The sequence below is a fragment of the Aspergillus pseudotamarii genome (genome assembly GCF_009193445.1).
Source record: "Aspergillus pseudotamarii strain CBS 117625 unplaced genomic scaffold BDV38scaffold_3, whole genome shotgun sequence".
NCBI lineage: Eukaryota > Fungi > Ascomycota > Eurotiomycetes > Eurotiales > Aspergillaceae > Aspergillus > Aspergillus pseudotamarii.
In genome coordinates this window covers 926,534-949,540 of record NW_022475017.1, presented here as the reverse complement: position 1 = coordinate 949,540, position 23,007 = coordinate 926,534, and the positions used below count along the sequence as shown (strand labels likewise).

General features: G+C 47.7%; 8 protein-coding genes across 8 annotated transcripts; 4 read left to right on the top strand and 4 right to left on the bottom strand.

Annotated features, from left to right (window-relative positions):
• Positions 1 to 166: 166 nt before the first annotated feature.
• On the bottom strand, positions 167 to 2,070 carry BDV38DRAFT_267658 (fungal specific transcription factor domain-containing protein; the record flags this gene model as incomplete). The annotated part of the gene is made up of 7 exons (XM_032056633.1): positions 167 to 214; positions 353 to 439; positions 475 to 523; positions 598 to 1,096; positions 1,183 to 1,261; positions 1,402 to 1,512; positions 1,942 to 2,070. The coding sequence occupies 7 exons, from the start codon at positions 2,068 to 2,070 to the stop codon at positions 167 to 169; spliced, it is 1,002 nt and encodes a 333-aa protein (XP_031919138.1).
• A 952-nt stretch (positions 2,071 to 3,022) lies between these two features.
• On the bottom strand, positions 3,023 to 4,119 carry BDV38DRAFT_293519 (uncharacterized protein; the record flags this gene model as incomplete). The annotated part of the gene is made up of 3 exons (XM_032062270.1): positions 3,023 to 3,808; positions 3,879 to 4,021; positions 4,074 to 4,119. 3 exons carry the CDS (start codon positions 4,117 to 4,119, stop codon positions 3,023 to 3,025), a joined length of 975 nt encoding a protein of 324 aa, XP_031919137.1.
• A 900-nt stretch (positions 4,120 to 5,019) lies between these two features.
• On the top strand, positions 5,020 to 8,339 carry BDV38DRAFT_293518 (uncharacterized protein; the record flags this gene model as incomplete). The annotated part of the gene is made up of 4 exons (XM_032062269.1): positions 5,020 to 5,304; positions 5,365 to 5,626; positions 5,685 to 7,876; positions 7,944 to 8,339. 4 exons carry the CDS (start codon positions 5,020 to 5,022, stop codon positions 8,337 to 8,339), a joined length of 3,135 nt encoding a protein of 1,044 aa, XP_031919136.1.
• Positions 8,340 to 8,884: 545 nt separating this feature from the next.
• BDV38DRAFT_293516 (serine hydrolase domain-containing protein) lies at positions 8,885 to 10,415 on the top strand (the record flags this gene model as incomplete). The annotated part of the gene is made up of 4 exons (XM_032062268.1): positions 8,885 to 9,275; positions 9,333 to 9,469; positions 9,535 to 9,826; positions 9,880 to 10,415. The coding sequence occupies 4 exons, from the start codon at positions 8,885 to 8,887 to the stop codon at positions 10,299 to 10,301; spliced, it is 1,242 nt and encodes a 413-aa protein (XP_031919135.1). The 3' UTR covers positions 10,302 to 10,415.
• A 788-nt stretch (positions 10,416 to 11,203) lies between these two features.
• Positions 11,204 to 12,124, top strand: BDV38DRAFT_293515 (uncharacterized protein; the record flags this gene model as incomplete). The annotated part of the gene is made up of 1 exon (XM_032062267.1): positions 11,204 to 12,124. The coding sequence occupies one exon, from the start codon at positions 11,204 to 11,206 to the stop codon at positions 12,122 to 12,124; it is 921 nt and encodes a 306-aa protein (XP_031919134.1).
• Positions 12,125 to 12,849: 725 nt separating this feature from the next.
• On the bottom strand, positions 12,850 to 15,161 carry BDV38DRAFT_277876 (SDR family NAD(P)-dependent oxidoreductase; the record flags this gene model as incomplete). The annotated part of the gene is made up of 4 exons (XM_032058586.1): positions 12,850 to 13,121; positions 13,187 to 13,617; positions 14,903 to 14,999; positions 15,077 to 15,161. 4 exons carry the CDS (start codon positions 15,159 to 15,161, stop codon positions 12,850 to 12,852), a joined length of 885 nt encoding a protein of 294 aa, XP_031919133.1.
• Positions 15,162 to 16,437: 1,276 nt separating this feature from the next.
• BDV38DRAFT_277875 (uncharacterized protein) lies at positions 16,438 to 16,816 on the bottom strand (the record flags this gene model as incomplete). The annotated part of the gene is made up of 2 exons (XM_032058585.1): positions 16,438 to 16,754; positions 16,801 to 16,816. 2 exons carry the CDS (start codon positions 16,814 to 16,816, stop codon positions 16,438 to 16,440), a joined length of 333 nt encoding a protein of 110 aa, XP_031919132.1.
• Positions 16,817 to 20,604: 3,788 nt separating this feature from the next.
• BDV38DRAFT_277874 (uncharacterized protein) lies at positions 20,605 to 21,621 on the top strand (the record flags this gene model as incomplete). Its single annotated transcript, XM_032058584.1, has 1 exon — positions 20,605 to 21,621. One exon carries the CDS (start codon positions 20,605 to 20,607, stop codon positions 21,619 to 21,621), a length of 1,017 nt encoding a protein of 338 aa, XP_031919131.1.
• Between the last annotated feature and the right edge of the window lie 1,386 nt (positions 21,622 to 23,007).

Here is a 23,007-nt window from a genome sequence, read left to right as displayed (position 1 = left end):
CCAACACTCAATCATCTTTATTACCAATGGTAGCGCTATAGACAATTAATTGGGAAGGCGACATCAAATTAAGATTAGTTATACTATCTTCTTGATTCCTAGACACTGTCCCAGTTTATGCTAACCTTGATAACCACTAAGTTCATTCTGTAATTTTCAAGCTTTCTCAGATATATTTCCAGTCAAAGGTAACGTCTCCGATTGGCCGTATACGCTATATTATCTCGTCATAAACAAAGATCATGTCATTTATTACCCGCGTATGTCGATCAGCTCTCAGGATTGCGCTTTGTGAACCATAGAATAGGCCATCCCAAGACACTCTCGCGACGTGTGAAGAAAAAGGGTAAACTCGGCCAAACTCGGGCTTTCTGACAGGCCATTTCCGGTGGCACATGTAGAAAGGCGGGAGATCATTGCTTCCATTAACTCGAGATTGCTTTGAGCTGCATCACTAGCAGGGCTGTCGAGCACACTCGCGAACAGGATGTTGAATGCAGCGAAGATATAGAGGGTTACCAGTCTGGTCCTTGTTAGTTCTGCGTGTCATGCAATGGACAGGGAGAATGGAGGATTTTGATATACCGGATCCCAAACGGCCACCACCAAGGAGGAAGGGCGTTCAATAGAAACGCCGTCTGGCGGGCAGCGCCTACACATGCCTTCTGAGAGAGCTCTGTAGCTCGGGACGGAGTTGAGACCTTCGGAGCCCGGAAGAAGATCTGTGTCTGATGCAATAAAATAACGGTATTGTGATACGCACATAGGAGGGACACAAAGGGAGACTTGGGATGGCCTGGTAGCCTGGTGATAAATTCTACAGCATGGCCAAGGTCAACAGGTAATGTCCGTTGAAAACTCGTTAGTTCTAGTTGCAAGGCCTGTACGATTGAAGACTGTCCATGCGGGAACGCCTGGGAGTCCTTTGTCCTGTAGAGAGACGTATATATCTTGTGTCGGATAACGCTAAGACGACGAAACCAAGTAAATAAATCCATGTCAGAAGGTCCGGCATTTTGGGCGATCGACTCGTATACCCAGTCTGGGTGGGGGCTGTCCGCGCCGAGATCAGCTGAGGCATTGCTAGGCGGCAGGCCTTGCCATGGACGGTATCCGTAAAGCTCAGTCAGTGTGGTTCAATGTGGTCTCTGGGTAGGACCTACAGCTCTTCCATCATGTAACCTAAAGATAAGGTTAAGATTGGTTGCTCTTTTTCTCTGCCTGTGGATCGTGGGGTTGCGCAAGGTCCGTGGATTTCAAACTGGGCACATGAGCGAATTGCCACAGATAATAGGTTCTGATACATGGGGGTTTCAAACCCATTGCACGAAAGAAAGACCTGTCGTGATAACATTAGCAATCGCCAGATCAAGTCAAGTCAGGATACCGTATCGCACTCACGATGCCCATCAGTGCTTGAACAGCCATCAAGTCAGGCTTGCGTAATAGAAGCTCAGGCACAGCGGCGATTGCATTCTTGTAATACACGTTTGACTTGGTTCTAGCACCACTCTGGCTAAGTTGGTGCAGTGAACGGTAGCGATAGCCAATCGCCAATGCTATGTTCAGGCCCGCCCACCACGATGGATCCCGTGGCCGCCTTCGGTCATAGCTTTTATTTAGAAGCTCTGTGAAAGTATCGGCGTGGAATAGGGGAAATACGTCTGTAGTATAGGTGAAGAACGTATTTAGGACCTCAACCGCCTCTTGTTGTGGAGGTAGTGCGGTGAATACCGGCAGTCGACCATTACTTAAACAAGTGCTTGGAAGAATGTCTTTTGATGATTGGGAGTCATTGATATTGTCTCGAAGGGGTCCGAGTTGACAGCCCATCTCAGACTGTAACCATTCCTCCCATTGAGCTGACAAATCGTACAATGGCGTCTTACTGGCTGAGACCTATTAGTGGTAGGGAGCAAGCAGTTGATCGCGAGATCTCACAGAGCAAGTTAAGCCAGTCATGAAGAAACGTCCTTGTCCATTGCTTATACGCGATAAATTCATTAACCAGCCCTGCTTCCACCTTAGTTCGACTTCGGGTGCCCTCTTTCCGTTGCGCATGGAAGGCATTGTTTAGTCGCGGAACCGGAGATTGCGATCCCTGCTTATTCCTATTGCTGTATCGACACGTTAGTGAACCTCATGGGGCTTCCTAAGGAGTAAGACCCCGATTCCCCACCTGATAACCGGGCGCCGAGATACACGCGGTCGAGCCGTCCGAACGCAAACCACACCTCGGCGTTGACAAACCGAACATGTAGCATGGCCGGATGCTGTTTCGCATTTTACTTTCCACCTCCGACAAAGCTCGCAGGCCTATGTCTCTCGGTTAGAGTCTATGGCACATTTGCAGGGGTATCGTACTACTTGTCGTTGGCCCGGTGTTTCTTCGCTGGTAGCGCTTAAACGGGCCCCCTGCACCAAAGGGTCCATTGTTCAATTTAAAATAAGTTCGATACCAATATTGGCTCTCTAAGCTTGGCGGCGTAGGCTGGTTAGAGGAAAAGAAGGCCCAGAGTGAAAAAGCTACTCCGTAGCCACCACGGCATAACTCTAACTGTCTACTATGCACCATTCACATGACATAGAGGAAGTTATGCTCTCGAGGTTTTGTGGGGCCGGCGGAGATCTCATCGGGGTGATCTTACCGTATCATTACAATCCCTGCATAAAAAGGTAACCCTAAAATGCTTGTCTCGGCATATCAAATACTGATCATCCAATAGTGACTCGCTTTCTGCACAGGCAATTCAAGTCTGGACTGCTGTTGCGTTTTTTTCTTCTTTTTTGCTCTTCTTCCTTTTTTTCTTTTTTTTCTAATTTGACAACCGTGCAGACCTAAATGAAATGAGGCATATATACGTCACTTCGTTTTATCACACAATGTCACCTTTATCGATTATATATTCCTACTAGAATAAATATAAAGTCACTCCCAACTATGCAAAAACATAGAATTATCGTAGCGCTAGCATAGTTAAGTTTCAGTACAGCACCGAATAAATTTATTTAATGCGGCTAATTATGCCTTGAGTGCCTCCTCTAGAGCTAGCAAGCTATATACAGTGTCCTTCACGATCTCCTGCAGCGTGTGGAAAGTAATGTCCAGAAAGGTCTTGGCTTTGTTATTAGAGACATTGATGATTCCCGGTTCGACTTTCCCGGGCTGAACAATAGGGACCTTATCCCTGACCTCAGGGACGATTGACCGAAGTATATCACAGATCTCGCGATAGGTGTAACCTCCAGAACCAACAATGAAACGCTCTCCTGCCGCCTTCTCAGATTCAAAGGCAGAGAGGTGGGCTTGAGCAACATCACGAGCATCCGCGAAGACTAGCAGAATCGCCGACGATATCTCAGTGCTGCTACCATTGAACAACCTGTAGATATCACCCGCACTTCTATTCAATCTCTCTATAGTAGGAACATGGTGCTCCACGGGGCCATAGATCATGGGTGAAATCGTGGTAAGACTGAAGTGAGTGGTGTTCGTTTCCATATAACTCCAGGCGTCTTTCTCCGCAACTGCCTTGGAAGCAGCATATGCGACTATACCAAGAGCACTTTCAGCCTGTTTGAAAGTCATAGGATTCCAATTTTCTTCGGTATATGTATGCTGGGGCTGCGGACCCTTTGCGACGTCTATCACGGCAGCCATTGAAGATTTGATCACGACACGACGAACTTGCGGTGCATTCTCTTGGACTGCCTGAATAATAGACGTAGTGCCGTTAATAGCGGGCCACAGGAGGTCTCGCTTATTGTCCTGCACTGAAGTCTGGAATGGAGAAGCGGTATGGACGATCTAGATAGACCATTGTTAGGATCTCGGAACCTTCGGGCATTGATGAGAATGCACAGATATATAATCTTACACCATCGGCCCCTTTCACGGCTTCATTAAAAGCTCCGAGTTGTGCTATATCCTCAACAATAGCGAATGACAGCCAATCATTATACTGCGAAAATCCCTTGCGTACGTTTGCTGCGGCCTTCTCGGATCGAACAGTCCCGCGGACTAATACCCTTGTTAAAGAAAGACTTTCACAATATGTGAGTTGCGATGAAACCCGAGGCCCCGGTGATGAGGATGGTCTTGCTATGAGTGACAGTCATAGTGGCGATTGTGTATAGATTTGAATGGTTTGTAGGCTGAGAAGAGTCCGACACTACACTATATTTAGGCACAGAGATATATATACCCTTCCTAAATTGTGGAATCCTACATTGCCGTCTCTTCCAATGTCATGGTTTATCCCTAGATAACTTAGCATAACAGGCTATGTTGGTGGACTCATCTTACACAAGGAGTATCGGAAAGCATAACGCGTGCGGCAAGCGGAAGGGCCGTCAATCCCGGTCGCCGATCTCCACTTAGTTTCAGTCTTAGTACTCTTATTACACTGAGGAAGGCGAATGATTCGTCACTGCTAATCGGCATATACTCTAGTGCCCTGGCCACCTTATCTATTCCAAAGTGTTTTACAACCCCACCGGAATTACCCCGTGTAACGAACGCACTCAATACATTATGCTTGTATACGGTTCTATGGCAGACTCATGTTCTGGAAAGATGGCTGTATGCCCGTGGGTGCAGTGGGTCTTCTCCTTGTTGCGGTGAAGGGACTGACGCGAGCAAGGCTCACTATGTTGCATTCTTCTGGGATAAGAAGTTGTGCCATGCGGAATATGTTTCTCTACTATGATCCCAATACAGTATCCACCGATCTCCATCCGTTGAAACTCGGCAGAATGGCAATCGTCTAGTGGGTGGTGTGTATTATCCCAGAAACACTGAAAGCGTGTACACAATTTTACCCACATAGGACCATTATGCCTCCACCATCATATCGGAAGGGATCGACCGAACCTGAGTATATATAATCCCAGGCCAACCGGTGAATGACCATCGCTCGTACAAGTTCATCTCACAAACACTCTCATCACTTACACAATATCCTGCTTAGCTTCACTGAAGATCGATTCCTATTCCAAAGCTGTCCCAAGCAACTAGTCATGGGTTCCACAAACTTCGATCAGCGACTAATGTGCTGCGTTGTCGACGAGTTGGCAGAGAGTAGACCGGAACAGCTATTCTGCATGCAGCCCAGTTCCTCTGATTTATCCCAAGGATGGCGAAATGTATCCACGAGGGACCTCGCTGGCGCCGTGGATTACACCGCCCGGTGGATTGAGATGGCAATGGGAAAAGGCTCTGACTTTGAGCCACTGGCTTATATCGGAGCCAATGATATCCGCTATGTGGCTTTCTATTTGGCCTGCATGAAGACTGGCTATGCGGTAAATACTCATATTAGCTTCTTAGCACCGATGCGAAGCCTTTTTCTAATCAACATATAGGCGTTGTTGCCTTCTACGAGGAATTCAATCGTGGCCACATCGCATGTCCTGGGTGCCACCAAATGTTCGAAGGTTATCTATAGTGCCGAGAGACACAAAATTGCCAAAGAAATACGGGATAATGTTCAAAACGTCCGATTGTTGGAGATACCCAGCCTCTGGGAAGTATTTGGTGAACAGGTCGAACCTTACGCTTTCAGTGCGAATTTCCATGATTTGCAAAATACACCATGCATCATCATCCATAGTTCGGGGACTACCGGTAAGCCTTGACAGTTGCGATGACCCCTGTTTGCTCTAGACTGACTCTCCGTCTTCAGGTCTCCCTAAGCCGGTATATCTGACCAACGGATTCTTCAGCGCCATCGACAATTTCCCCAAGATGCCAACTCCGCCGGGCAGACAAAATAAATCAATCGTCTCAGTTGGACAAGGAAAACGTCTGTTCACCATGGCTCCGATGTTCCATTTAATGGGGCTTGTCATTCTTTCGGGAGCCATTTTCCACAGCACACCCGTGGTCATGAGCCCGGAACGACCAATGACCCCGGCACTCCTTAGTAAAATTCTAGAGACAGCCCGTCCAGAAGCAGCTTTGCTCACGCCATCGGTCATACAAGAGTTGTCCGCTTTTGAGGAAGGCTTAACAGGGTTACAAAAATTCGAAGCAATACTCTTCGGTGGCGCACCGCTTTCACCAGAGGTCGGCAACAAGCTAAGTGAGAGAGTGGCTCTCCTCTCCATCATTGGTTCCAGTGAAGCTGGATTCATGGGAGCCTTGATTTGCACGCATCGTGAAGATTGGGAATACTTTGAGTGGAACCCTTATGGTGGTATACACATGGAGCCGGTTGATGATGGAGTGTTTGAGGCTGTCATACGGAAGGGCAACCATCATGAGTTCCTCAGTATATTCCACACCTATCCTGATATTACTGAATATCGAACAAAAGACCTGTTCACGCCACATCCGACAAGGTCAGGGTTGTGGAAATATCACGGTCGACTTGACGACGTGATTGTGCTCAGCAACGGTGAGAAGTTTAACCCTATCGACATGGAGAATATAGTGGAGGGTCATTCCTTGGTTTCAAAAGCCATCGTTATTGGTCAAGGGCGATTCCAGGCTTCATTACTCGTCCAGCCAAACTGGGGGCAATGGAGTGAGGATCAAGACAAGGAGGATTTTATCGAAAGAATATGGCCTACCGTTGAGAGAGCGAATGGCATTGCTCCTGGTCATGCACGTGTCTTGCGTACAAAGGTTGCCCTAGCTCAGCAAGATAAACCATTCGCGCTAACACCCAAGGGCTCAGTTCGGAGACGACAGATATCTGAAGAATACGAAAATGAAATTAACTCTCTATACGCCAGTGAAGATGAGGAGTCCACTGATGGTTTACCACTGAGCACAGACCTTGAAGATATCAAACAATATATCCGCACAGTGGTGTCACAGCTACTTTCTATCAAGCAAATTAGCGATACGAGCGATATATTTTCACTAGGCATTGATTCGCTACAAACCCTGCAATTGAGCAAAATCCTGCAAACCGCTGTCCGGCACCTTTCTCCTGACAAGCACTCTGAGCCGATCACAAGCCAGAAACTATATGCTTATCCGACTCTTGATCGACTGTCGCAGTATGTTTACCAGCTGATAAAGGGCGAGACCAAGGAGGAAAATGCAGAGGATGAGGAAGCTTCTAGATCCGGCAAAATTGCAGGGTTAGTCCATAAATACACTGATGATTTACCGCAGAGAGAAATTACGAGCTTCAGAAGGTCAGAAAAACATGCAGTTATTCTGACCGGCTCTACTGGATCATTGGGCAACTATATCCTGAATGAGCTGCTCGGTGATCGGGAGATCCCCATGATCTACTGTCTCAATCGGGCCGAGGATGCAAGACAAAGGCAAATTGACAGCTTCAACGAAAAAGCGCTGAAAATTCCGCATGACTTCGATGAACGGGTCGAGTTCATACATGCCCAGTTTGGAGCTCCAAACCTTGGCTTGCCTCTTGACAAATATACTGAACTCACGGAGTCCGTCGATCTCATTATCCACAATGCGTGGAAAGTCAATTTCAACCACAGAGTTGAGGCATTTGAGGATCCCCATATCAAAGGTATACGTACCCTAGTGGACTTCAGTTTACGAAGTGCCCATTCGGCACATATCCACTTCATCTCCTCGATTTCGACCGTGAGTGCGTGGGGCCGTCAGCATGGTCCATCCGTTCCCGAAATCCCTCTAGAGGATTCTGATGTTGCCTTGCGCCAAGGGTATGGAGAATCTAAGTTTGTCGGCGAGCGCATCTGTGCTATCGCGTCGTCTATTGCCGCAGTACCGACCAGTATTCATCGAGTGGGACAGATCGCTGGTCCAACGATGGAGAAGGGGCTGTGGAATCGACAGGAATGGTTACCTTCTCTGGTTGCAACATCCAAGACACTCGGAAAACTTCCGAATACCCTGGGTACAATGCCAGTTGACTGGATTCCTATAGTACGTTCCCATCCCGTCCGATTCAATTTGGGTTCCATTGGGCTTGTCTGCTAACACTTTCTCATAGGATATTATGGCCAAGATCGTGATCGATATCACCCAATCCCGACGCACCACCGAGGACATCACCAGAACGGCGGCTTTCCACCTCGTCAACCCTCGTACTTCACGCTGGGAATCACTTATCCCGGCCATTCAAAGCTATTATAACGCTGACATTGTCGACGACATGCATGACTGGATGGCTGCCTTGGAGGCGTTCAGTAATCCCACGGATGGCGACTTGCAAGACAAACCGGCCCTCAAAATCATAGATTTCTATCGGGGACTGGCTAGCAACCATGGCACTTTTACCAGCATGATGGAGACTGTGAAGACTCAAACAGCTAGTAAAGCAATGCGTGATCTCGGGCCGATTGACGGGGCTATCATGAAGAATTGGATTAAGCAATGGCAATTCTAAAGATTAGGGATTTCACTGCCAATTTTATCTTCACTCTATGGAGCAAAGAGCATCATGCAAAGTTGGAAGGGTTTAATTCCGCAGAAAGCAGTCGGGAAGGAGATCGGACACAAATAATGATGATGTCGTAACTGCGACAGGTAAATTATAGAAAACATAAGAACCACAACCAGTTTATTAAATATAAAATTATAATGCTCCTTAGTAATGTTGGAATTCAATTACTCTTTGATTTCAAAATATCCAAGTACTAGTAGAAATGGCGATTTTTACTCGGAATAAAATATTGAAGCTACTAAAATCTTGACGATACAAGTGATTCTCTGCCTAATTACACTAAAAATTGGTTTGGAATTTAGCGTGTGTGGTAGAGCTCAATGCCTAAGGCTCCAAGCTGCGAGGGACCTACTGAGATTCCGGACGATTTTCGACGGGCCCGAGGGGAGAAGATGAGAAGCCCCACCGAACCCCTCATTATAAATGATGGACATTGACTGTCAGCCCCTCATCATACCTCCACGACACCGTGCCTACTATTCCAGACAATGAGCGAGGTTAATCCCACGAATATCGAGGCGCTCAAGCGCCGGATGCAATCCGTGTGCAGCGATCCTGACAAGGGACTCCCCGGGGTTTCCGTCGCTGTAGTGGGACGGGATGGCAAGCAGCTATTCAGCCATGCTGCGGGGAAACGGGGCCATGGAAGCTCCGAGCCCATGTCTGTGGACTCGGTGTTTTGGATTGCATCGTGCACAAAGATGATCACGGGCATTGCGTGCATGCAGCTAGTAGAACAGGGAAGGCTTTCTTTGGATGACGCGGACCAAATCCACCGTATTTGCCCTGAATTCGACAATCTCCAGGTGCTCCAAGAAGATGGGGCCTTAGTAGAGAAGAACAAAGGGATTACTTTGAGAATGCTCTTGACTCATACTTGTCAGTATCCATGAATTTACGCAGTCGACCTAGGGTGCTAATGTTGAAACATTATAGCTGGATTTGGTTATACATTTTTTAATGAGAAACTGCGGGATTACGGCCGACCTGTTGGATACGACGAATTCTCGGGATATGCTGAGGATTTCAACCAGCCGCTGGTACATCAGCCCGGGGAAGCTTGGGAGTATGGCGTAAGTAATCACCGGCCCGCTGCACTCAAGCAATGGCTGTTAACATCCGGGGAACTGCGCGATAGGTTGGCATTGACTGGGCAGGTGTCGTGCTTGAGCGTGTAACAGGGCAGTCGTTGAATGACTATTTCCATCAGCATATCTTCGAGCCACTCGGCCTTAAGCATATTTCAATGATCCCCACGGAAGAAATGAAGGCGACCCTCGCGTACATGCACCAGCGAGCGGCTGATGGCAAGATCTCTGTCCGCGACCATCTGCTCCGGCGTGCCTTGACAGTGAAGAGTGAGAGTGACACTAAGTCCTACTTCAACAGTGGTGGAGCCGGATGTTTCTCTACTGCACAAGACTACTCCCGTATGACTCCGTACAGAGTCGACACTATACGCAACAAACTGACATGTACTTAGAAATCCTCGCTGTTCTGTTGAACAACGGAACTTCGCCGACAACCGGCAAGCAGCTGCTCAAAAAGGAGACCGTAGACGAAATGTTCCGGAACCAAATCGAGAACCTGCCCCCTCTCGCTGAAAAGTATTTCTCAGACGCGAAGGCAGACATGGTACAATCTGGTATCGGTCTTCACCCAACTGTGGAGGGAGATCGACAGGGCTGGGGACTTACCTTCCTGCTTAGTGGAGGTTCCACGGGGAGATCCATTGGGACTGCACAGTGGTCCGGTATAGCGAACCTTCGGTGGTGGTGCGACCGTGAAAAAGGAGTAGCAGGGTTTATTTGCTCGCAGGTATTACCGTTTGGTGATGAGCAGTTGTTCCAACTGTCCCAAGATGTCGAGACCGAGGTTTATAAGGGTCTTGGGTTGTCGTTTTAATGCACTGCTTCCGAGCTGAAGCCCACCGCTATTGAAGCCGACTTCTTGTCTTGGTCATAAAAGCATGGCTCGTTGCCAATGTTATGGCAAATTCAGTGCTACCGAAACTGTCCCACTGACATTATCCTAATTATATCGGTCTGAAACAACTATGTAAGGCTCGGTGAGCTAAGCCTCAGCAGTGTCAAATCAAAAAGCTAAATATGTACAACCAAGATGCCTGCCAAACCTAGATCAATCTATCTACACCATCTATATGCATAAATCACACTTCCCCTATTCATTATGTTTGCGCTGTGCACTTAGAAACCTGGGCTTAGGTTGGACCCCTCCCTAGGTCCTCATGTGACCGTTTAACCAGCATCTTCGCCTTCCGCTCCTGTGTAGTTTAGTCTAGGCCCTAGGCCAGCTCCGCTGCAGTTCAGCAGGTCCGTTGTTAACATAAACTCGGCAGTATAGCGGACTGCCTGCGAGTGTGACATGATAGTGTCGTAGACTGCGGTTTCTACCCTTATGTAGATCTTATGTAGATAGTTCTGAGTAATCATGATGCAATTTCTGTTGAATAAACCCCGGGCCACATTTCAAGATATTCACTCCACCAAGTGCAGCTGCTGGTTTTACAGACTCATTATCGAACTACCTCCACGAAAGTAGTGAATCTGAGATTACATACTATCTTTCCGTCGGTCATGCACATTTACTTCACAGTTACCTAATCACCCACCATATCTGTGAGGTTATGGTCTTTTTGGATTGCACATTTGATCTCAGAGTCAATTCAGTTCCAACCCTTTCCTTGCTGCCATCTTCGTGGTCAGGTATCTAGGCATATCACATCCTGTTTCAAAGAGTCAACCACGGCTACATTGTCCACTGACAACCTGGCGAAGCGCATCATCATGTCTCAAACCGGCGGCAACGAATCAATCCTGTCCGGCGAGTATCAGCTCACGGCTGGAATAGAGACACTATGTATAACCCGAAAGTTCACGAGCATATCCCATTTGGCACAGGACGCCATGATGATTTTCGATACTCTCAACGCGAACGGCTTCAGGGGGAATCAGTGGATCTTGGTGTTGGGACTCACAAAGAAAGCCATACACATACTCGATAATGATAAGCGTTGTCTGGATGGAATCACCCCTCGATTTGAATGGGATGGCACCACGGGGTTGATCAAGGTAGTGCCAGACGCTGGAAGTGAGTTTTCTACCAGTAGCTTCGTGATGGCGGTGCACGAGACACTCTGGGCAATGGGCATCCCTCGAACTGAGATGTCATGGGGTGGTAGGACGACGTATCAGCCCACTGTAGGTAAGGGTAAGCAAGGTGATCAGATCTTCACCCCTGGAGACCGCCAGCCCGCTCATGGGCAAATTCGTGATTGGCCCACATTAGTCCTCGAGACGGGGTTGTCAGAGTCACTCCGGAAGCTTCAGGAAAATGCAAAGTGGTGGTTCAATAACTCGAACGGCAGAGTTAGATTTGTCATTGTTGTGCTGATCAGTTACGAACGCAGCACAGTGCTGTTTCAAAAGTGGCAGCTTGTGCCACCAAATGCGCCCTCGCCCATGACCAGGCATTATATCTCCTGGCTGCACCAACAATCACGGAATATGCCTCCCCTGAGTGACCAGCCAGCAGCCACTCAGATGCTCTATATGGCCCAGGAAGTGACCGTTACTCCTAATACAGTGAGCGGTGCACCGATGGTTTTGCCTTTCCATGCGTTGATGGACCGGGCACCTGGCGCCAACGAGACGGATATCTCCATTACCGCCCAGGACTTCCGTGTCATCGCTAGCACTTGCTTCTAAAGAGGTTAGTGAAGGTAGTTGTGTTTTGCCCTTTGTCCGGCTCACAAGCATTGTGGCGTCATTTTCATGGGATATGAAATAGTAGATTAAAAGCAGGGCCTTGGAGGCGGGAATACGGGTGTTACAATACTTTTGACCTAGTGGTTTATTATACTGTAGAATAGATATAATTGGAATGAGAAATCCAAATATGTAAAACCGCTAGCTACCCTTGAACGATAATTATCTTTGTTGCTTATTTTCGAGTGGTCTTGCATACCCAGTGCTGTTGCACCGGTAAAGGATCAACTGATATACTGTCGGTACCTTTACTCCTGTGTATGCCACATTAAGTTCACTGGCTGTGCTCCTTATTGGATTCAGTTGTGGGTGACGTTCTGGCAGCCATCTGTTGGTAATGAGTCTATGTTTGTTCTTTGGGTAGTATCATAACTTACTTCGGTTCTTTTTACAGATCTAACCCGAAGAGCCTCGCTTCTTAACATGGAAGTTTACATACCATCGCATTTCTTAGTGGCTGTCAGTCGAAGGGTCAGATTATTGCTTATTCACTTGCAACCTGACAGCTCAACATCAATATCGATAAGTAATACCATTGTGCAGAGGGTAAAATGTGTTTCAAACGCACTACAAATGTTGCGCGTAGTTGTAATACATAGCAGAATCTAAAAACAGGGTTATTGTGAATGGTAGCTCTAATATGTGCTAGGTAAACTGCCATGTCTCTATTTCAAACCTCCGGACAATACCAGACTCTGGCCCGTCATATACCCGGTAGTAACTAACATCATGACCACATTCGCGGTCTCCTCCGGCGTACCCAGCCTACCTAAAGGAATAGTTGCCACCGTATCTTGGATTGCTGAGGCATTGGGAACCATGCCCGTATCACCTATCATAGCAGGCGCGACATCATTGACACTGATGTTGTATTCGGCCAGACGGGTAGAAAGGTTCTTCATCATGCCCATAAGTCCGCCCTTGGACGCTGCGTAATCTGACGAAAACATTCCACTAGTTAAAAATCATCATATGCAAGTAAGGATGAAGGTATCAACTCACGACATCCATTGATTCCTCCCCCATAAGCAGCGATCGAAGACATGAACACGATGCGGCCCCATCTTTGCGCCATCATGTGCTCTACCACGCCTTTGACCAGAACAAAGGAAGCGCGAAGGTTAACATTAAGCATGTAATCGAATTCCTCAAGCGGGATGTCCCATATGTTTGTTATTCGTTTCCCATATCCGGCGTTTGAGATCAAGATATCAGGTCTTTGACCATGCTGGGTGTCGATCTCCTGAAACAGATTCTCGATTTGGTCGGCGGATCCAACATCAACTTTGTGGGTAGAAATGTGTAGCTTATTCTCGGCGTATCTAGACTGCAGTTCCGTGACAAGTTCGTTTATCGATATCAGGTTGCTCGAGTAGGTCAATGCGAGATGAACTCCACGCTGAGCTAGCTGGTGAGAACATGCTGCTCCGATTCTAAAGCAGTGAAGGTTTGTCAGTATCTCTGTCCCACGGGAAATCAGCTTATCATGAACTGGGGTTATTGTTACCCTCCTGATGCCCCCGTGACTAGTGCCAGTCGGCCGCGTATCTCGTTTAGCATCATCCTGTTAAGAATGTTGAATGCAACGCGTCAATAGGATGTGCAAACTTTTGCCTTGTCTCGGCAAAGATGGATATAGTGTAGCCCTAGGGTGTCTACTCTAAACTCGGTTGCGACTGGCTGTAATCTCCCTGTCGTGAGACCGGCCTTCAAATGAAGGCTTCATCAACACGTTACATAAAACTTACTATCACTGACACCTCACACCTAAGATAACGGATTTACTCCGCATATAGAGCATAGGCAGATGACGGAGCACAATTCCAGTAAGCTACTCGCTATGTGATCCATCTCCATGGGCGGAGCTCCTCCCAGACCCACTTAATGCATTTTTGCGAGCTCCTCCTAGACAGGTACGCCGCTAGAAGCGAACCTTACGCCCCGAAGCAAAATCCAATATGTAGTAGCACGTTGAGCCTCTTATCGCTCTTATCTCATAGTTCTGTGAGTTTCATCGCGATCAGGCTTCTCGTATGAGCAATATACACTGCCGTCGGCTATTGATTTGAACAAGGGGGCAAAACGATACTCAGCAGATAAACTTCTTTGCAGAAACCGGAGCTTATCAGATTACCTTCCACGCCACCGGAAACGAGTGGCAATTAGCTATAACACGGCCAAGTCCACTAATTGGGCAGGTCCTTTTTCTTCCTATGGAGAAGGGTTCTGTGTGGGCGTAGTACGTAATTGTCACAGACGTAGCTCGGGGGCAGATCTTAGTAGTGAAGGTAGTGGATGAGGTGGTCTGATGCTGAGGAAACAGTGGTAGAACCAAAGCAAACTTCATTCTCAATATCCGTTGTCTGGTTGAACGGATAAGGTTGCCGAGATGACATCAAGCGGCTTAGTCCATAGAATCCGACAGTATTCCTGTCTTTCCAACTTGGCTAGCCAATTGATCGCTAAGTTATATCATGATATCCTAGTTAAGTTACCTCTGAGGTGATACAAGCACGATCCAGTTTCGAGATGGGTCCCCATCAGCGTAGCCCAAGTAAAGAAGGCCACGGCGCTTGTCAACAGAATGACTGAGACAGATCATTTCCCTTGAACATCGCTAATTCATCAATCGCAGCTACAAAACTGGGACTTCTCCGAAAGATGACTGTCCGCCGTAAATGCCATACAGGAACAATCTCCGTCCCACCACCAGCCTACGCCACAAGCTTCTCCGCCGTTGAGGACTTCACAATAGCAGCAGCAGCATCGGTAACATAGACCGAGCTCACATTGACCGGCGAGAACGCAGTTGGCGCTACTTCTTATACATCCTTAGTTGCATATGCGTTAGTGGTCTGTGTGAAGATTAAATGGGAAGATTTGCACCCCTACCAGCAGGCACCGAAGGTTCCTTTGTAGATGCTGTCAAATTTTTGACATAAAGACGTCCCAGGATGTAGATGGTGCCGAGGCGCATTCTGGTGCTTAGAGTCGTATAGGATTAGTGAGTGCTCATCATACTGACTAATGTCCTCGAGCTTCGGGGATGGCATATACAAAGGGTCCTGAAATCTAAGTCAGGCTTGATTCTCGTGCGGACAATAATTGAAAGTATTTGATATTGGGGATCCGAGGTAATGTGGTCAATTAAAAAATCCGTTGCAATCATTATACAAGCCTTGGCCATGACATTTCTCAACTTCACTACCACTAGTCTAATAAGTGTTAAGCTTCGAAAATGCCTCTCGACATCCAATCGTATCCTTGGGTCGGAGGAGCGCAATCATACGACAAGCCAATCCCCAAATGACGCCATACTTCGTATTCCTCAGGATAATCGACCACGGTTGTTCAGATGAAATAGGCTTATATACAAATAAACTTTGAAGTCAGAGATATGGCTTTTTCACAGCAAACAAGATCGTGCTCCATCAGTAACCGCAAACGACATTTTATATTCCTCTACACCTAATCCATGAGTAGCTTCGTAACTGCAAGTCACCTGAGTACAGCGCGTACCAAACCCTTAAGGCATTCTGCGTAGTAATCTATCAAGAAAAAGAGCATGCTATCAAATTCCAAGGCATACACTTTGAAGCAGACGATCGTACTTGAGAAACTAATATCTCGTTAAATTTAAATGATCTTGTCATCTACCTGCTATACTACAATTCGCCATTATAACAGTTCTATGCAGCGGTATAGACACGTTTCTAATCATCTCCAAGGTTGACATGCAGTGCAACCATGCTGCATGAATATTTTCTTTCCAACATTCAAGAAATACTTCGCGGGTGAGTCTATGGCATTGAACCTGGGTAAAGAAGAGATTTGTATGATAGATATGTTATCAGTACCAGAAGTAAACGAGATATGCCCTCACCTCTCTATTCTCACATGTAATCTTTTGCTACTTTATGTTGATTCGTCAAGCTTTGGTTACTACAATGACAAAAAAGCCACCGGTTCAGGACAGGTCTCTATCATCTCCCTAGAGAGCTCATTTACACATTAATGTATTGGACGGCAGTTCACCTACAGTACCACCCCCAGCAGTACTTTAGGAGGCCTTTCTATCTACATACGGGAAGACAATCCGACAGAATGTATAAGGACTACACCACGACCAATTGACAAACAAAAGCAGCATCTTCTGCATGAAACATTCACATAACCTGGCTATTGGCAACCAGCCCAACCGATGATTCCATCACACCAAGGGCATAGCCAAAGCGTTCTAGATACACCAGCCCTCAGTACCTCTCACGTATCTCAATAGCAGTGTACCTGAATGTAATCTCATAACCAACATCTGCAAAGCACCCCACACTAAAGCCTTCCTTGTCCACCGCTGGTTTTCCCCTGCTCAGGAAGTAAAGCCAAGTCTGCTTGAATCCTTGCGATGGGTTCTCACCAAAGTCAGGCGTGAGTTGCACATGCGGTACCTTCTGGAATGGTTTCTTGAAGGTAAACCGCGTGGGTCTACCGTCTTGGTACCGGGTGATCTTGGCAGTGCCTGCCTCGATTTCGCCGCTCCAGTATTGGCCACGATCAGAGTCGTATGTTTGGCCTGGATAATGTAAGCTGTGGACCCAAGGTAGGTGAAGTACACTTACCGGTTGCTTCAGCCATTTTGATTAGTGTCAGGTTGTGTGGTACTGGAGTGTGCTTCGTGGTATGGGGAATATGACTAGTATTTTAGGTCAGCAAGGGAACTTTCTGAATGTCTCCTGTATGTATCTTACCTTGTTCAGAGGTCAAACATGCCTCACAAGGTCTGCAGAAATGGATCGAAAGATGTTTTGAGAAGTAAACATGCTGACGAGAGGCGTCCTTATATGCTCAACATCACGACTGTCGACACCAAAATTCCAGGTATATTTTGTGCTAGAAGCTGGCCGAAGCTCTCGATTTGGTATGGACCACTAAGACAGCCTTCAGCAGAGGGGTTGGGGCCAGATCTGCACGAGAGATTGCTGGCATCTTTACAACAAGTCTCGAAGGTGATGGATTGCACGCCTGTAGATTTTCCCAAGGTATCCACTTCCATCCAGCTAGCCACATTTCAGCTCATCTTTCCGGTTGGCGGAATAGTATGCACTCTGCGGTCGTGCATAGAATTCTCGAGCTGTATACAATGCGCCGTGCAGTGTTAGTTACCTGTCAGATTATTAGCGTCCTATAATATACCAGTAACCAGGGGAGAATCGCGTACTGTAGTATCACAAGTCTGTACCCTGCGGACAGGGGATTCGAAAGCATCACAACCATGAAGGGTATATGCTGGGCGGGTGGTCCAGAGCCATAGGCCTGTTTTCACGCGCTGTTGCACAGCAGCTACATCAAGAGTCAAAAGTAGTGAAGCAACAACATCAACAGTAGAAGATTCTTTTCTGCGTTGGTTGCGAATTAAAGTTCCGAAAGCTGATAAGAACGAAAAGGACAGATGCTGGACCCCAACCTGCAGAATGCAGGCAAAAGTGACACGTATTCACAGCCACAATTTGCAGACCGTACTACTAGTAGTAGTCCAGGGTTACCCTGTGCGCCACCGTGGTAAACAGTAGGTGGTCTGCGCATTTGGCATGTTTGGTCGAGAGTCTCTTAGTCACATGTCTATTCGTGTTGCTGACCGAGCAGAATACGCAACGCTGAGATACTACTCGTCCTAATATCATATAAAACCACGTGTATACAGTACATAGGCATGAAATCACTTTACAACTTCAACATGTCTCGCTGATCAAGCTGTGCCGCATAATATATCCTTCTACAGTATGTGTCTGTTGACTAGTTTTGGTTGTACTCTAACAGGTCAGTGAGTCGACCTAAAGAGTCGTATGCTAAACCGTCAGAAAAAGATTTAACCGCGGCAAGCCACCGGTTGAACGGACGTAAGATCATGTTCGTCCATGGTGAGCCTGCTAAGTATGCAACAACAATGGTGCTAAGCATGTAGGGCATTGCATTCACGACGGTGGCAAAAAAAATAAAAGGCCCCAGTACATGATTGCAGATGGAGGACATCGAAACTGCGGTACAGAACCAATGACTAGGGGTGTTCTTCAGACGCCGCATTGTCCAACTTTATTGGCACACACACACCCACTCACTCACTCAATCGTCGGCTGCGTCATACAATTTCAGCAACGCTTATGATTCTTGTATCTGTGCACCCGGAGTCCAGTTACTGAGAAAAGAATAGATTTGCCTAGTCTTCATGATTCGTATCCCGGGTTTACGTTTGCATGCAGCAACGAGGGCTTGGTGTTTCCGAATGGACAATAGCTTCCATGGCAGGTGACAGACAGAAGATGATGCGTTGTCAGTGATCAACATGAATCCGAGCCACTAAGGCCACCGTTGTCTGATGTATTCGTGTCGTGAGCCGAGACTGGATTCTCGTCCATTTTCCCAGAGTGATTAGCAGCGACGGACTAAGAATCTGACGACCAGGAATGGCTCGTGCCATACGGAGTACGTGCGTCTGAAACTGGTGAGTTCGGGTAGGTAGGATGGCTTGCGGTGCAAGGGTGCAATCCACTTCCTTGAAATTAGTGCCAACTTCGGAAGTCTTCTTGGCAATGGCACGTTTTGTGTCTCGTAGGCCAAGGACAAACGTTTTATCTTCCTGCTGACAATCCTTCGCGATTATAACAAGGTTATTCCTCTGCCTTGCTCGCCTTCCTCCGTTGCCCCATGTTAAATGGTTGCACGACGATCGTCAGCGGAAGCAACGTTTCAAAGCGGAGACGGAAGCGTCGGGAACTTAGGCCCAACATGGCATTCGTTGCCGTCAGTGAAAATAGCCGTTACGTGTCAGGGCTCACTTGGGTAAAGAAGCCGTTGACGAATGCATACTTCAATTGGCTGCGTCGGGCTTCTGGCTGACCCTATAGTTACATATTTTAATTAATTCCCCTTCTTGATTGCAACCCTGGTTAGTTTAACGGGCTTCCCGTTCGGTGTGGATCATAACACATGGTGATATAATACTATATCCTGGACTTGGTACCTGAACCACTGGTGATTGTTTGGTGATTCTCCGGTGTCACCTGCCTTCTTTACCCTGAGGTGTTTATTCTTTGTTGCATGGGGGACATATCACCCGTTTTCTAGAACGAAACAAAGTCTTCCGATCTTCCGGGGCCTTTCGAAGAGCATCTCGAAGTAGGACCCTGTCGCACGGAGGTAACCGGAGATCGAATTGTACGACGATTCTTGTCAGCCCCCTGGTAGGACCAGATCCTGACGCCATCTGCATGTCTTTTCTTAAGAGCTGTCTAGATGCATCACCAAGATGTCCACGAGGGGTTCTTCACCGCTCCTTTCGCGGATCCTGTAGCGTTGCAAGGGTGTGAAGATGACAGTGGCAGGTCAGACTGTCCAGGAAATTGAACGATATTACAGAATCATAATCATAATCATAATCATAATAATGCTATGGGTTGAACGACGTGCCAAGGAGGAAAAGGTGTGGGATGCCTGAAGCTCTGCTTCCGCTCGTCGGGCCTCGATCATTGGACGGTAGCGAACCGGGAGGGACCGTCGTGCCTTTCGCTGGATTTGGTACGGTACGGTCAAACCCGTGACCCCATCCCCGATCACTTACCGAGTTGTGGGTCCTGCCCAACCGACCCACGAACAAACCAGGGTTATCCTGCAGTCCATAGTCAAAATCACTAGCAGGGAAAAAAAAAAATTGTGGGAGAAATGTCGAAGACGAGTCATCAAGGACAGGTATTATAGGTCCATCTAAACATTCCAGACTGGATCGATATTGCTTGCTGCTGCAATTCGCATGGACGGTGGAGCCCACGCTCGGGCTTCATTCAGTTATTTCGGGGATGTCACCTGTTGGTGGCCGATACGGTATTGGGGACGTATTACGATACCGCGTGTGCAAGTACTGTACCTTCAACTTCGTAGTTATTGAGACGACGACTGGACTGACTCGGCGGGTCTCCACTTGGCTCCCTCTGAGTCTCTTCTCTTCCCGCCCGCGGTCGCATTTCTTTCCTTTCCCTTCGATTCCTTTTCTTTATGTTCTTTAGCTAGTCTCTCCCTCAACTCCGTTTGCATTTCTACCACCTTTTTTTTTTTTTTCTCGAACCCTTCCTCATTCAATTTACTATCTACCGTCACTATTTGGTCTCCCGCTTGGTCCACCTGGCTCATAGATACGCTTCAAGATTCCATGGGACTGTAGCTCAGACCCAAAGCGGGTAACAGACGCCGCCACGGCTGCCGGGATTCTCGACTTCCTATACCCCAGATAGGACGACTGACGATTTGAACGACGGCACGATTTTTCTTTTCGACCAGCTACCATATCCTTCCGTAATTGAGGTATCTTCGACGACATCATCAATCTACGGTATACCCTCGTCCGACGAAACCCGAGCGAATAATTCCGCCCCATGCCTGCCGGTTCAATGGACGCCCTGGGAGCCTTCTCCCACCTCACCGATAATTTACCCTCATGGATTAACCGTATCTCTGATTTGGCCACCCACACCGCCGCTAAACATGCCGAATATGCCGAGGCGTACAAGAAGCTCGCCGTCACACCGGGGCGACCGCGCCGTCGCAAGAACAGCTCCGTGTGCTCCATCCGGACCGATGAGTTGCGAAATGCCGTCACACAATCGCCGCCTCCCGTCGATGCACCGACCCAGAAAGACCCTGAGACCCCCCTGCTCGCCTCCCAGGACCCGACGACCCCTAACCCTAACCCTCGAAAGCGCGGCACGGACGAAGCCCCATCCTTAGCCTCCGAGGAGAACCCCTTTGTCAGCACACGATACAACCTAGTGATCCATTACGACGGGGAGACGCAGAAGTCGCTGGAGGACATGGTGCGGATTATCGGGACAGCCAGGAACAACATTCGGAGGGGCAAGATGTCACAGATGGGAGCGATGCGAAGTAGTGCTCTCAGCAAACCCCCTCGGATGAACAGCCCGCCGCTCCCTCCTTCCGGAGATGGGTCTGACGACCAGTTGTTGTCCCAGATCCGCAGCAACCGGAATCGTGGGCCTCCGCCGCAGGCTCGAGTGATGCCCAAGAACTCGCCGTTTGATATGGCGGATCGACAGTTAGAGTTGGCTCACAGTTTGTGTGAGTCTGCGGCTTACCAATTCCTCCGAGTGGGTGATTGCTCGGAAGAACTCCAGGGGGTGCTGGATAAATTCAAGGCGCTGCTCGAACTGGCCACGGGTGAAGTGCGACGTCTCACGGAGGAACAGGAAAAGGAACGTGCCGCGAAGGAGAAAGAGGCTCCGCAAGTGGAATCGGTACGGTTGACGGTTAACCCCACAAGCAACAAGGGGCCGTCATCGGATATTGAGGCGATCGAGGTGGACGACGGGACGGAATCCGAAGAATCGATCGACCTGTCTGCCTTCCGAGCCCGACGAATGATGATGAGGGCGTAGAAACGACATACAGTGTTGGTTGGCCATCCAATACGTGGTGGCGGAATATTATTCTCCGTGGGTACGCCGCTGGAGTCTGTGCCTTGGAGCAGCATGTTTAATTCGAGTTGTTTTAGCGATGATACCTGACCCCTCCGTTCATTGAGATTGAGATTCACTCTCTACTTTTATTTTTTTTATTTTTATATCTTTGCTTCTATTGTTTGGTCTCTCCTTGGTCTCCTGAGCGATTGATAAACACTACTATTTGACATTCGTTCATGACGAGCATGTTTTGCATACCGGACTGGAGAGTGCGTTGGCGTTTGCATTGGCATTTGACATCCATTGTTTTTCCTTTCTACCTAAGTATATTGTTGATCTGATGTGTATAGTCAAAAATCAGAAGTATATACCGACTCGTAACCAAGTGAAATCCATGCATCATCTTCTCTTCGAGTCTTACACGGCCTGACAGAGTAGACTCGGTAAGATTCGACTCCGCCGATCCAATCTTTACCGAAGATACACGATCAAACCATACCATACATACGGAGTACCATAACGGTTGATACGCAGGATGAAGCTTGTGCCTGTGATAGGCTATGCTGCCACCCCTTTTCGTCGACCAGCGTCGGGAGGAACCTCTTCCGGCCACATTTACAGTTGAAACAGTGACATCCTCTTTGCGGAATGATTGACGCGGGCATGTTCGATTTCTGCCAGTTGCATAAACTCTTCTTTTCCATCTTCTCAGTTGGTGCTCACCTCGCCCGCAGTCCAAATAAACTTAGCTCCTCCAAACAGGGAACCCTCGCTACAAAACAAGAATGAATGAATGAAATAAATCCTAATATACCCCCATTATCAACCATCTTTATCCCAAATACCCCAAATAACAAATAACAAATAATATAACAAATCCAAATACCCCAACAATAAAGAACCAACAATAGAAACATAGGGTTAGCGACCTTCGGTACCTCTAACCACTTCCCGACACCAAAAAAGATACGTACCAACACAGCGTTGTCGAAGAACTCCCCTGACCAATAGAACTTCAACGACTCATACCCGCAGCTGATCCTTCACCTAAATAGGAAGTCACTAACTAATGCAGGCCAAAAGTACTAACTTCCTAAACAGGGATAACGCCGTCTATGCGTAATCGTACGGGATTGGTACTCGTGCTCGTAGCGATCGCTGAGGACACGGCTAGACGTTCAGTTCTAACTGTGTCTGGGATAGTGGATACATAGTTGTTAAGGTACTGTCGATGTTTTTACTCCGTACTGGAAGGAAAATAGGGAAATACAGACGGATACGGACCAGTCGCGGAGGGATGGTCGTGATGTTTACCGATTTAACGCTCTTACGACACATGGGTGTTGTTGTGTTGGTTTAAAG